Source organism: Rhinolophus sinicus, chromosome 5 (genome assembly GCF_057876585.1).
Source record: "Rhinolophus sinicus isolate RSI-liver-muscle chromosome 5, RSI-T2T, whole genome shotgun sequence".
Lineage (NCBI taxonomy): Eukaryota > Metazoa > Chordata > Mammalia > Chiroptera > Rhinolophidae > Rhinolophus > Rhinolophus sinicus.
The window spans coordinates 17,116,558-17,129,330 of record NC_142505.1 but is presented as its reverse complement, the minus strand read 5'-3'; the positions used below and the strand labels follow the sequence as shown (position 1 = coordinate 17,129,330).

The 12,773-nt window shown below is 34.7% G+C and overlaps 1 protein-coding gene across 50 annotated transcripts in view; it reads right to left on the bottom strand.

Moving 5' to 3' along the window:
* Positions 1–2,447: 2,447 nt before the first annotated feature.
* CLASP2 (cytoplasmic linker associated protein 2) overlaps positions 2,448–12,773 on the bottom strand; it is a 141,668-nt gene continuing 131,342 nt past the window's right edge. For 49 of the 50 annotated variants that reach the window (XM_074312691.2, XM_088798285.1, XM_019727691.3 and 46 more), the window contains 6 exons: positions 12,226–12,454; positions 10,291–10,484; positions 9,648–9,776; positions 6,698–6,904; positions 5,921–6,037; positions 2,448–4,165 (listed from right to left, as the gene is read on the bottom strand). In XM_074312691.2, coding sequence (XP_074168792.1) covers positions 4,079–4,165; positions 5,921–6,037; positions 6,698–6,904; positions 9,648–9,776; positions 10,291–10,484; positions 12,226–12,454 — 963 coding nt within the window. In that variant the 3' untranslated portion in view covers positions 2,448–4,078. The remainder of the gene's footprint in view (positions 4,166–5,920; positions 6,038–6,697; positions 6,905–9,647; positions 9,777–10,290; positions 10,485–12,225; positions 12,455–12,773) is intronic. The other variant, XM_074312707.2, reaches the window with a different exon arrangement.

Here is a 12,773-nt window from a genome sequence, read left to right as displayed (position 1 = left end):
TAAGGGGCTAATATCCAAAATATATAAAGAATGCCCACAACTCCAAAAGAAAAACAAGCAATCTGATTAAAAAATAGGCACAGGACCTACGCACTTTTCCCAAGAAGACTTACAGATGGTCAACAGATGCTCAACTTCACTAGCTACATGGGAAATGAAAATCAAAAACACAGTGAGATACCACCTCACACCTGTTAGAATGACTATTATCAATGAGACAAGAAATAACAAGTGCTGGAGAGGACGTAGAGAAAAGGGAACCCTTGTACACTGCTGGTGGGAATGTAAATTGGTGGAACCTCTAATGGAAGTTCCTCAAAAAATTAAGAATGGAACTACCACATGATCCAGCCATGCCTCTTCTGGGTATCGACCTGAAAAATTTGAAAACACTATTCATAAAGATGTATGTGCCCATATGTTCATTGCAGCATTATTCACAGTGAAGACATGGAAACAACCTAAGTGGTCTTCCACTGATAAATGGATAAAGAAGATGTGGTACACATATACCATGCAATACTCCTCAGCCACAGAAAAGATGGAATATTGTCATGTGCCACAAAATAGACAGATCTTAAAAATATCATGCTAAATGAAATAAGTCAGACGGGAAAGGACAAAAACCACTCACCTATGGGATATAAAACAGAAAGCAACAAACGAACAAACTCACTGATAGACACAGACAAAAATATGGTGGTTACCACAGGGGAAGGGAGGTTGGAGGGAGGATGAGAGAGTAAAGGGGGGTCAAATATATGGTGACAGAAGAATAGACTTTGGGTGATGAGCACACAATGCAATATACAGATGATGTATTATAAAATTGTATACCTGAAACTTACATTATTCACAAACGTTACCCCAATAAAATTAAAAAAGTAACTTGCCTAGTATGAAATAATTGGAGATGTGCCAAAGATGTAGTTATTTGTTACAAGAATATTCAGTGAAGATCAACAAGCTAGGATTATGCTGCACACGTTCAAAGGAATACTCTGCTGCCCTTAGAAATCATCCTACAGAAGAACAAAGGAAGGATTAATATATTCAAGATGTATTGTTAAATACACATGCAGAAGAACAGAAGCATTCAAAATATCAGCTAATTCTAATCTTCTCATTCTCCTGGTTAACAAATGTAATGTTCCCTTACGTTTTCAGTATTATATCCAATTCATTATATTAGTACTCCACATAAATAGTAACACATTATCTCAAGTGGTGCTATTAGAGATAATTTTTTTCTTCTTCAGTTTTCATTATTTTCCAAATATGCTGCAACAGAGATGGGTAAGTTTTTAACTGGTAGTTTTTCTTTTTTTTTTTTTTTTTAAAGCTTAATTCTAAACCTTTCTTTTGCATAGCAGTAAAACTATAGTAATTGCAATGAAATGAACTAGAACAATACAGGAAGCAAAGATGTCAAAGATTAAGTAAAAAAACCCTCATGGATTATGGAGTAATATACTAATCCTCATTTCTATTTACTGTAAATGTTAGAATAACATCTGAATTTACAATAGATCTGGCCTGAGAATAAGATTCCAGTCTTTTACTGTAAGACATAGCGTGGTGAAAAGTAATTTTGACTTACAGTTTATAAAAATAAAATATGAAAGATATAGCAAATTTACTCCAAATTTGAAACCTCAGGTTTAAACAGTATCTTACATGAAAACATCAGAAGTATACATTTTGAAAACCCACAAGAGACAAACATGTTTTATAATCTGGAATTATATACTTTTAAGTAGTTCTGAGCAGTGCAATAAATGAATACCACTGATAATCAGTTTAGGGGAGAAAGGCAGGAAAAAAAAATTTAACCAGTATCTCTCTATCACCGTTCTTTAATAGCTAACATCTAAGTATGTTTTGGGAATATGTTCATTCCAAATATTATCAACGAAATTACAGAATTTTAAACATGATTTATTCCCACATTTTTATATATTACCTTTCACTTAGTCACATTAAACCATACTTTTCTGTTACTCAGTTCATTCATTTCTCAATGCCTGCCTTCAAATGCCAGGTGCCTGACCTAAGTTTTCAAGTAGAGTTATTATTCAACTTAAGTCACTCATTTAGTTGTCAACAGTAGTTAATGCAGGACCTTAATGAAGAGGTCAAAGTGAAATCAGTATTTACATTAAAAATCATTATAAAACATACCAAAGGTCATAGAACATAAAACATTGCAAGAGTTCAATGTTTAAAATGGCTTTTCGTCTTAAAGATAAACTATAATATACACATGCATTTATAGCTATATATATTTGATTGGTTGCTACTCCTGATAAATCTTTTCTCCTCAGATGTACTTATAAAATTCATGAGACTACCATCGATACAGGACCTTCTAAAGAGTTTTAAAAACCTAGTTATGAGATAAGTGACTTGTCATACAGTGAGACAGAAAAACTGATACACATTTTCAATTTTTTCAAGTAATGTTATGTACAGTTTTATTGCCAGTATATGCACAACAGTAAGCATAGAACTATAAATACACAATGTAATTAACAGTAGAAAACAAAATTGTTACAGGGAAAGGGGAGGAGATATACTTTTCCTGCTGCTAGAACAGAAACAAAGGTAAAAGCCTATGACAAATCATCCATTCAGCACTCTTGTCTTAAATTCTTTACATACATTTCTACATTTTTTTCAATTAAACAAAGAAAGTACAGATAACTCTGTAACAACAGCAAATTGCTTCCCTAATGGCTATTTGCCTTTCCAGTCAAATTCACTTAATGTTAAGATAAAAAAAAAAGTCAAGATGAGAAATCATTAGTATCCTGGTTCCAAATTGTCTAATTTGTCTTTCACCAAAACCGGTAATAAGTTTGGCTGCACATGAAGAGTAGATGTAGCAAAAGGTGATTACAAAAAGTAACAGAAAATCACCATTTAAGTAGTTTTCCAAAGACACTATAGGCAGCAGCTCAGTTAGAAGTGTTAGCCCTGAAGAGGTAGAGAATTTGAGCCCATTATACAGGATAACAGCCTTGGCACCATCTTCTCTCTCATCAGGATCAATGTTTTCAAGTAAGACAATTTCATGGTAAAAGGAAACCAGGTTCCACCATTTAAAGAAAAGGTGCTGGTCAACTCCCATGTCTCTGTAGTTAGCTTGTTTATTAAATGAGAAACAGAAGACCGTCAAGGACACACATGCACTTGATTTTTTTTTGTCTGTTTCCATTATCAAGTTTATTCATAAGTGAATTTGATATTAATAAATACAAAAAAAAATAAAAATGCATCATTCACAACAAAGATAAACAAACCAAAAAAAACCCTGCAATGAAACCTTCTATTTCAATAAGTATCAGGAAAAAAACAGGCAGATGATTTGGTGCAGCTTTCTTAAGGGATCATACAGGGGACATGGTTTTAAATAAAGATGGCAAGATCAGTAACCAACAAACAATATCAGTTTTACAAAACTGGCTGATTCTGTAACATTTCTCTCTGAGGTTTTAGGTTTAAACTACAGATCGCCTCAAAGAAGTTGCAACTAATGACATGTATCACCATCACACAACAGAGTCCAGCTGTAGTTCAAATTAGTCCTGCTTTGTTTCACGTCATTTCAATATTTCTAGCATAGGACATGATAAGGAACAAAACTCAAAAAATAGCAATAAAAATATTATTCTGCATTTGAATAAAGGCAAAAAAATGTTTTAGACAGTTAAACTTTTAAAGCTTTAAGCATTCCTGTTTAACCAGCATTAAAAAAAATTTATACAATCATAACACTGGCAAAGGTTAATGGGAAGACGAAGTACAAACATGTGAAATGATGAGTTAGATTAAAAATTATTTTATATTGATCAACTGTTGTTAATACTGCTTCTTCTTGAATTTGGAATAACTATCATCAAAGTTACATGCAGACTGAGGATAGCCCTCTGTTACAGAAAATACAAAACAAAACAAAAAACTAAACCGGGAAACAATGGTTAAGTTCCAAAAGATGTATTTGAAAATTTCCTTTGATTGATGAGGGTGGTCTGTCTGTCCTTCCTGTTAGAGACCTGGTTCACTTCAATCCGCTTCACTAACTCTGTCCGGAAACATCAGTAGTGGGATCAGCTCCTCCAGAACCTGTCTGTGCACGTTTGATGTAAAGATTCAGTAGCTTCATCTGCAGATTCAAGCCAAACATAAGACATTGGAGCAAGCTGCTCTAAATTCTAGTACGATGCTCATTAAAAAAATCAGATCTATATTTGTGAGCTTTAAACGATAAGATTTTAGACTGAGGGGTTATTATAATGCCCAAGTTATTATTGATAATTAAGAATTAAAAACAATTTTTAAGTTTCAGTTTGTTCATAACAGTATTCTAGCATGCCTTTTCAAAACATGTAGTGATAACATAAAAAACTTCAAGTAAATTTAGAAAAAGAAATCACTATTAAGACGATAACGACAAACATTTGAGCATATATGCTCTACAATATACTAAGTGCCTTACATTAATCTCCTTTTATCTTTACAACATTTTACAGATGAGGACATCGAGATACAGAATGTGTAAGGCACTGCCTAAGGTCACAGGTAAGAAGTGGGCCAGGACAGGAAATTAGGCACTTGGGTCCCAGGACCTAAGATCTTAGACAACTATGCCACTGCCCTCCTGACAAAAATGTTTCTGATTTCTCTGCATCATTTTGCAGTCTTTACTGTATGAAACCATATTTTTATAAAGTTTGTAATCAGTGTATATACAATTCTGTGTTCTACTTTTTTTATCTAATGTCATTTCCAAATATTGTTTTTTTCCCACCTAGCTACTATCTTCATATGCAACATTACTGGCTGCCTCGTATTCTTATCAAGTGCTGAATTTTAATTCTTCTACAGACAACTCAGGATTATCAGGATCTAACTTAAATTGATCACAAAATTTAGGACACTTTTTTCTTTGAAAATCACTTTGTTGTTGAAAGCTTGCTTTTTTAACATTAACTTTACTTCAAGAGTTTTTAACCCAGTATCCATGGGGCTCACTAAACGGTATAAAATTTTCTGCATGTATTTATTTTTCTTGGGATGAGATTTCACCTAAATCTCAAAGTGGTCTATAAACCTAGAAAGGGTTAAGAACCACAGCTTTAATCTATCTGTAACTTATATAGGTATTTAATGTAAGGTGTATTTCTGAGCTCATTTTCCTTTGTATGTATTTGCTCTGCCGTTTTGCTATTTTAAAAATAAATATGATCAGAGTAATGATACCTATTAGGATTTTGGGAAACTCTTTAAATGAAGGTGTGTCTCCTGTTAACTAGTTCATAAGCCACAATTCAATAATCAGTTTATCCTCACCCCTTAGAACAGATTTCAAGATTTTGATAGTATCAAAGAAAGAGGAAAGACAGACTTACTTTATTTTTTAAGTCTCAAGAACTACATGGAAAATTTATTTTAATATACCAAACCAAAGCTGTACATTTATCTGGATCATAATAAGAATAAAAAGAGAACAAATATTTTATCATAGTTTATATGGGAAAATTTAAAATATGTTCAAGTGTTCCATATTTTGGGAGATATGAAACAATCTATGAATAATCCTATTTATTTTTTATTAAACTGTCCTTGGGGAGTAAGGATTTGGTTGTGGGAGTGGCAAAGGGGTAAATTGGCTCTTGAGAATAACCAGAAGCTGCAGGCATTTCTTTCACAGTAATCTACCAACCAACCTACCAAAGTGACTTCCCCTGAGTGACAGATGTTAAAGTCAAAATAGCTAAAATGCAAGTGGTAGGAGGAGTCAGTTGGAAGCTCAAAGCCTGACTTATTAAAAGCTGACTACAAATTTACCCTATACCACACGCAAAGTGTGATGGAAGCACCACGGCCACCATCCTTTGAACAAAGCAGCACTACTTACTTTACTGCCAGTGAGCTGACTGAGATGTGGTTTCAGTTCATCACCAATCACCGCATGAACAGCCACCAGGCAGAAGACACAAGCTTTCCGGACGCTGCTCTCTGAGTTATCATAACCCTAGGGAGAAAAGTCCTTGTTAGCACTGCTGGGGGGTCTGAGAAAAGTACCATTCCAACAGAGACAGAAGATGCAACTCAAAGATGAGATCTCAAAGGTCCCGAGGAGAGAAAGCATTACTGACCGATGAACTTTTCCACCTTTTGCAGGCAGAGACATGCCCTTCTCTCCTTCCATCTCCCCTTCGGCACCTCCACTCCACTGTTAGCCTTCCTTATCAGGTTCTTTCTTATTTAGCCTGGAAAGCTGCAATTCTCTGACTCTGAGGCTGCCCCTTTGCCAATCCACCCTGCAAAAAGTCTCCAGATTAACCTCCCTAAAGCATTCAGTTTTAGGGAACTCAATAGCTCCTCACTATTAAATAAAACCTCAACTCCTTGGCCTGGCAGTGAAGGTACTCCTATAATCCAGAAATAGATAGTGGTGATGGTTGTATAACATTATGAATGTATTTAATACCACCAAATCGTACACTTAACAATGGCTTATGGTAAATTTTACATTATGTATATTTTACCACACACAAACAGCGCTAGTTCTGGCAAGTCTTTGCTCTGATCATCCAAGACAGCAGGCAGGAGTGGTCACGCCATTAGTGTTGGCTAAAATAACTGAATCCCAAATCTACTGTAGCTTATTCCGCCAAGCTTTGTTGCTTACCTGTATTAGGCCTGGCATAATCTCTGGCAAAAGCAGGTTAAGTGTTTCCTTGGACACTCTCTCTATTACTTTCGTTTGCATTTTGATTGCAGCCAGGTTAATTGGGTAATCTGCGGTTTGGATGATAGGACACAGCACTTTGATGCACTGCTCTGGACTGATCGAAGTGGCTAACACTGAGGCAGCTTCCTCAGCTGATCTTACCACCTAAAACAAAGAGGAAATTACGTTGGAAGTCATTTTTTATAATGTTATTATACTGTGTCCTGGAAGTACAAATTTAATGAAATAGGTAATAGGACATAATATCTGGGATTTGCTTCAAAAAACTATAGTAAACAAACATAAAGAGTATAGATAAAACACGGTTGGCAAAATGTCAGTTACTGTTGAAGCTGGAAGATGCATTCATGGGGCTTTATTACACCATTCTTCCTTCTTCCATGTTCTTTTAATGTTGGCTAAAGCAATTTTTAAAGCATGCTGTGATCCAGTTGTGCTAGGAAGTGGAGGCCCAAGATACCCAGACCACAATGTGGAATCCTCTGCGTACCACACTGAGACCCTGCGTGTATCAGTGTCCTCATCTCACCACTGCTTGTGCCCTTTCTATCACATCATTACAAAATAAAACATTTCATTAATATGTTATCAAGTTAGCATGCTATTCCCTCTTCTGTCCATAATGACTTTCTTTCTTTTTGTATCGGGCTTGGGGAGGGTTGACACTGGTTTTGCAATAAAAAGAAGAAATGGTTATCTTCTGATTAGACTCTGTAATCTCTAACGATGGTCCTGAAAACATGTAAAAATTGCTGCTTTTGATTCTACTTTGGTAGTGTCGCCCTTATGCTCACAATATGTGAGAGGTGCTTGGAAAGGTACTGTGGAAAATACACTGGAAGTCATAAGACCCAGGGCTAATTTCAGCTATAACATGTAAAGAATGTCAACTTTATCTTTTGCAGAAACAGGGATGTTATTTGGGTCAGAAGGTGGGGTAACTAAACTATAAATATTAGATAGTATTTTAGACCTTCAGTGAGATGATACAGATGTACCATTACTAAACACCAGCTAAAAAAACAAAACAAAACACTGAATAAAAATCCAGATAGATTTAGAAGTTATGACTCTCTCTCCTATAAGGTTCACAGTCATATCTTTTGAAAAGAAATACCCACGGGGTTTTAATTTCTTCATATCCTCACCAACACTTCTTACTGTCTTTCTTCCTTGTGTGGTGTATGAACTGGTATCTGTGGTATTAGTTGCATTTTCCTAATGACTAATGATGAGCATCTTTTCGTGTGTTTACTGGCCATTTGTATTATCTTCTTTTCAGAAATGTCTATTCAGTTCTTTTGCCCATTTCTTAATTGGGTTGTCTTTTTGTTGTTGAGTTGTGAAAGTTCTTCATATGTTATGGTTATATTTCTCCTATCAGACATAATTTGCAAAAAGTTTCTTTTAATGCTGTAGGTTCTCTTTCTACTTTTTTAATAGTGTCCTTGAAGCATAGAAGCTTTTAACTTTGATGAATTCCAATTTACCTTTTTTTGTTGCAGTTGGTTACTTATACTTCTGGTAGTCTATCTAAGAAACTACTGCCTAATCCAAGGTAACAAAGATTTACACCTATGTTTTCTTATCAGATTTTTATAGTTTTAGCTGTTTTATGTCTTGGTTCTACCTGAGACACCTTATGCTACTACTCTGGTGCTTTCTCTTAGAAATACAGTCCATATTTGAAATCTCCTTTTCTAATTATTTCTGAGATTTTAATAAAAATCCTCAAGATTATCTTATCAATGTCACTGGTAGTGGTGGGGATATCATGACTACAAAGTAATGAGGCAGGTTTATAGGACTCTTTCAGGAAAGCTGTCCTCATTATTTTAGTGAATAAACTTTTAACAGATATCCAGCTCGTATAGGCAATTTACCACTTTAAAATATTGATTACCTTCATCAGTTATTTTAAAAAAAACAAATTCTTAGTGGTAAATGTAAAGTGAAAATAAGACAGGTAAACTCTAAGTAAAAACTAAAAATGAAACAAAAGAGAAAATGAAATCAGATAAATTATTTCTTAGAGCTGGCCTATTTTAGGTGAAAGGTCATATCACCGCAATTCACTTAAAAGAAAAGAATATATGCTTGCATCTCAATCAGATATTACCTTGAAAATCAAGGTATTTCCTTATTAAGGAAAATGATTAATCAGGGTATTTTTCAAGCAACATTTGTTTCATGCCAATATAGTAGGCCACCTTTATGTGTGGTTTCAGTTACCTGCGGTCGACTGCAGTCTAAAAATACTACACGGAAAATTCCAGAAAGAAACAATTCATACGTTTTAAATTACACGCTGTTCTGAGCAGCATGATGAAATCTTGCGCTATCCCACTCCGTTCCACCCAGGACATGAATCATCCCATTGTCTAGCATAGCCAGACTATTTAAGCTACTGCCTGTTAGTCACTTAGTAGCCATCTCAGTTATAACACTGACGGTCATATCACAGGGCTTGTGTTCAAGTCACCCTTATTTTACTTAACAATGGCTCCAAAGTGCAAGAGTAGCGATGCTGGCAATTCGGACGTGCCAAAGAGAAGCTGTAAAGTGCTTCCTTTTAGTGAAAAGGTGAGTATAGTACAATAAGATATTTTGAGAGAGAGAGAGAACGATCACATTCATATAACTTTTATTACAGTACATTGTTACAATTATTCTATTTTATTATTAGTTATTGCTGTTAATCTCTTACTGTGCCTAGGTCATGAATTAAACTTTATCGTAGGTATATGTGTATATATAGGGCTTGGTACTATCCAGTGTCAGGCATCCATTGGGGCTCTTGGAACTTATCTCCGGAGGAGAAGGGAAGACTACTGTAATATCAGAAGTACTAAGAACAAAATAATAATTTAACTGTCAGGTAACTTACCTCTTTATGAGGATCTTTATGTGCTTCCAATGTTTTCATAACAGTCAGTTCTGCATAGTTTTTAAATCTTGCTGGTTGATGCCTTAGGATTTCTCTTAAAACCTTTAATGCCAAAGCCCTGATTGTAGGCTAAGAAAGAACATTTCAAGTTTTTAATACTTTGGGTTGTAGACAATCCTTTGCATTTCCTATGTCTGTAACTTAAAGGTCTTCATATTGGGGCGAGGGGTAGGGGAATCACTGACAACTGCATAAAGTGTGTGGTATATTACATAACGAAGTTTTCACATCTCTAGTTGAAAACATCATATTTAAATTTGTAAGACATTGAGAACCAACTACATTCTATTAAAAAGGAAGTTTTACTTCTAATTTTAATATGAAAAACAAGTATCCTGTACTCTCCTATGAAAGTTCTCTTAGCAACCTCTCATTTTTCCCATTGTCAACTGTTTAAAATCGCTGAGCTACTTGGTTTACAAAAAAAAGTTCTTTATAGTAACAATCCCATGCAGAAAGAAGCAGCAGAAGAGACTTACATATTTTCCCAATTTCCAAGTCTGTGTAGTGCTTGATTAATTGGCAATGACAGGCAATATAAGACAGGAAAAACAGGGTGTTGTTTATATATTTTGTCATTTACCTCTTTATCTCCAAGGGTTTCAAGCAGTAAAAGTAATATTGTTTTGAAATGTTCATCCCAAACACTGAAAGATTCTTCCTGTGTCAGTTTCATGAGTTCATAGAGAGCAATTTTTCTTTCTTCTACACGTTCATTATGGTTGGACAACTCCTTCAACAACTCTGCAACCAGGTCAGAATGGTCTAGGGAAAGATCTGTCAAAAGGACTTGATATTAATTCTGTAACTTTATAGGTCAATTCTCACAAGAATGGGATGACAACTTTATAACAAGAAACACAGACAATGCTGGTTGTAAAAAAAATAATAATAACGAGTAATTTTATTTTCCATTTGTCATCCCCAAAACACCAATGTTAGTTTGTAACTTTTTATAATAAAAATTCATAAGAGAGAATGGTAAAAACCCTTACTCCTACCACCCAGATTTAACAATTATCAAGATTTTATCATTCTTAGTTTATCTTTGTGCCCCTCCCCATTTTCTGAAATATTTCTAGCAAATCCCATATACATCATTTCAGTCTTACATACTTCAGTATGCATTTGTATGGTGTCATGTCAGGAGGCTCACTATACCTAGGTACTCCTTTTTTAGTGATACCAATAACAGTTTCTTATATAATTTAAACTTAGTTTGGTAAGTTCTCAAAATTTTGCATTTGTGATACTGTGACACAGTAAGTCTGTTAACATGACACGTTGGTAAAAATATGATTCATCAACCTCATTAAAGTAGTCAAAGAAATACAAATAAAGAATTTTTTCCACTCATCAAAATTATTAAAAAAAAAAAAAAATTTCTGATATCTGATTTCTCAACTTCCCTAAATTAAGGAAATCTTTCTAATCATTAGGATGATCTATTTTATATCCATCACAGTAACAAAAATTAAAAAGGTTTAAACATTCTGTGCTGGTGAGGAAATCAGCACTACTAAAAACTGGCCAAATGTTTTAAGCTGGCAATTGGGTAGTGATTCTCAAGACTTAAACTTACGTATCTCTTAAATCAGTAATTCTAGAACTCTTTTAGAGTGAATTACGTGTATATGTGCATAAAAGTTTATGCAGAACTCTGTTCACTGACAGCAACATTGGGGGAATAAAGGAAAACCAGAAATACCTAAGTGTAGACTCATAAGACAGTGCTGAGGGGGAGACTTTCAAATTTATCTCTATGTAGTGATATATTACCATACATTACTTAAATCTTTAATTAAAAAAAGAATTAATGGATTATGTAATTTGTAGAGTTACTAAAAATAACTACAACACTTGCAGTGTTTTGTCTTTTCTAACCAGTTTTTACACATCTTTTCTGAACCTTTCTGCATACTGTGATCAGAAGAGCAGGGAGTGCAACATTTCCAACCTCTCTTTAAGAGGTGACAAGTGAGACTCAGAAAGGTCAACCAATTTACCAGGCTATGGAGCTTAGTTATGTTAGAGTTTAGTTTTAAGCCCAGTGTGAGAGTCAGAGCTTAGACCTAAGCCGACTTCAAATCCTAATGGTAGCTTTTCCCGTATTTGGTCCTTAAGTATATGTTATTAAAGAGTTTGTTTATGACTTCACTCTTAAAAAACTATTGTAAACAATGGGTATTCCTTCAAAGGGTTTGTCATTCTGGTATAAAAATTAATGACTGAATGGTGTCTAGAGAAAATTTTATAAGCTACAGTGGTTTCAGTTATTTCTGGTAAATTATTAAGGTTTCCTTCATCTTGAGGATGACCTTAGGATGACTACTCTGTTTTTCATTCTTGAGAAGGTAGCTACCAAACCACTAGACAGGAGCTCCTAGAAAACAGGACAAGACATTACCAGTCCAAAGAGCCTTACTTTTTAGGTTACAATAAAAGAGCATATATATTTCCTTTTTCAGATTACTAGTCGTCCAAAACACAGGTAGTAGCAGTACGACACAGAACGTACCATCAGGAAACTGGTCGGCATCATCATCAAACATGGCTTCCTTGAGAGCAGACTTATTGAAGGGACTCATGCTGTCCGAATAGTTATACGGATTATAGTCTCGAGAGCGTGGAGAGGAGTGAGCAGGCATGGAATGGAGCAATGAAGCTTTATTATCAAGGGCTGTTTGGCTTGAATCAGTTGCATCACCTCCCGCTCTTGAGTCAGACATCCCAGGACCACCACACATCTATTAATAATAGGAAGGGGAAGGCAGAGCAAATTAACTCATTTTCCAGTATCAATTCAAAATTCTAATAAAGTGTCTCCCTACTGCTTGAAAGTTTATTTAAAAACACAAAAGGACTTTCATTAGCAACACAGAACTAAAAGCTGCCAGATTCCATTATTAAGGTAGTAAATAATACAATGACAGTATGTCAACAAAGTATAAGAAAACCAAATAAAAAAACCTGTCTTAAAAAAAAAAAGGCTTATAAAGGACTGCATAACTTTTGGAAAGATGCCTGATGGAGTTTTTTCACATTAACATGCTTATCAAAATATCG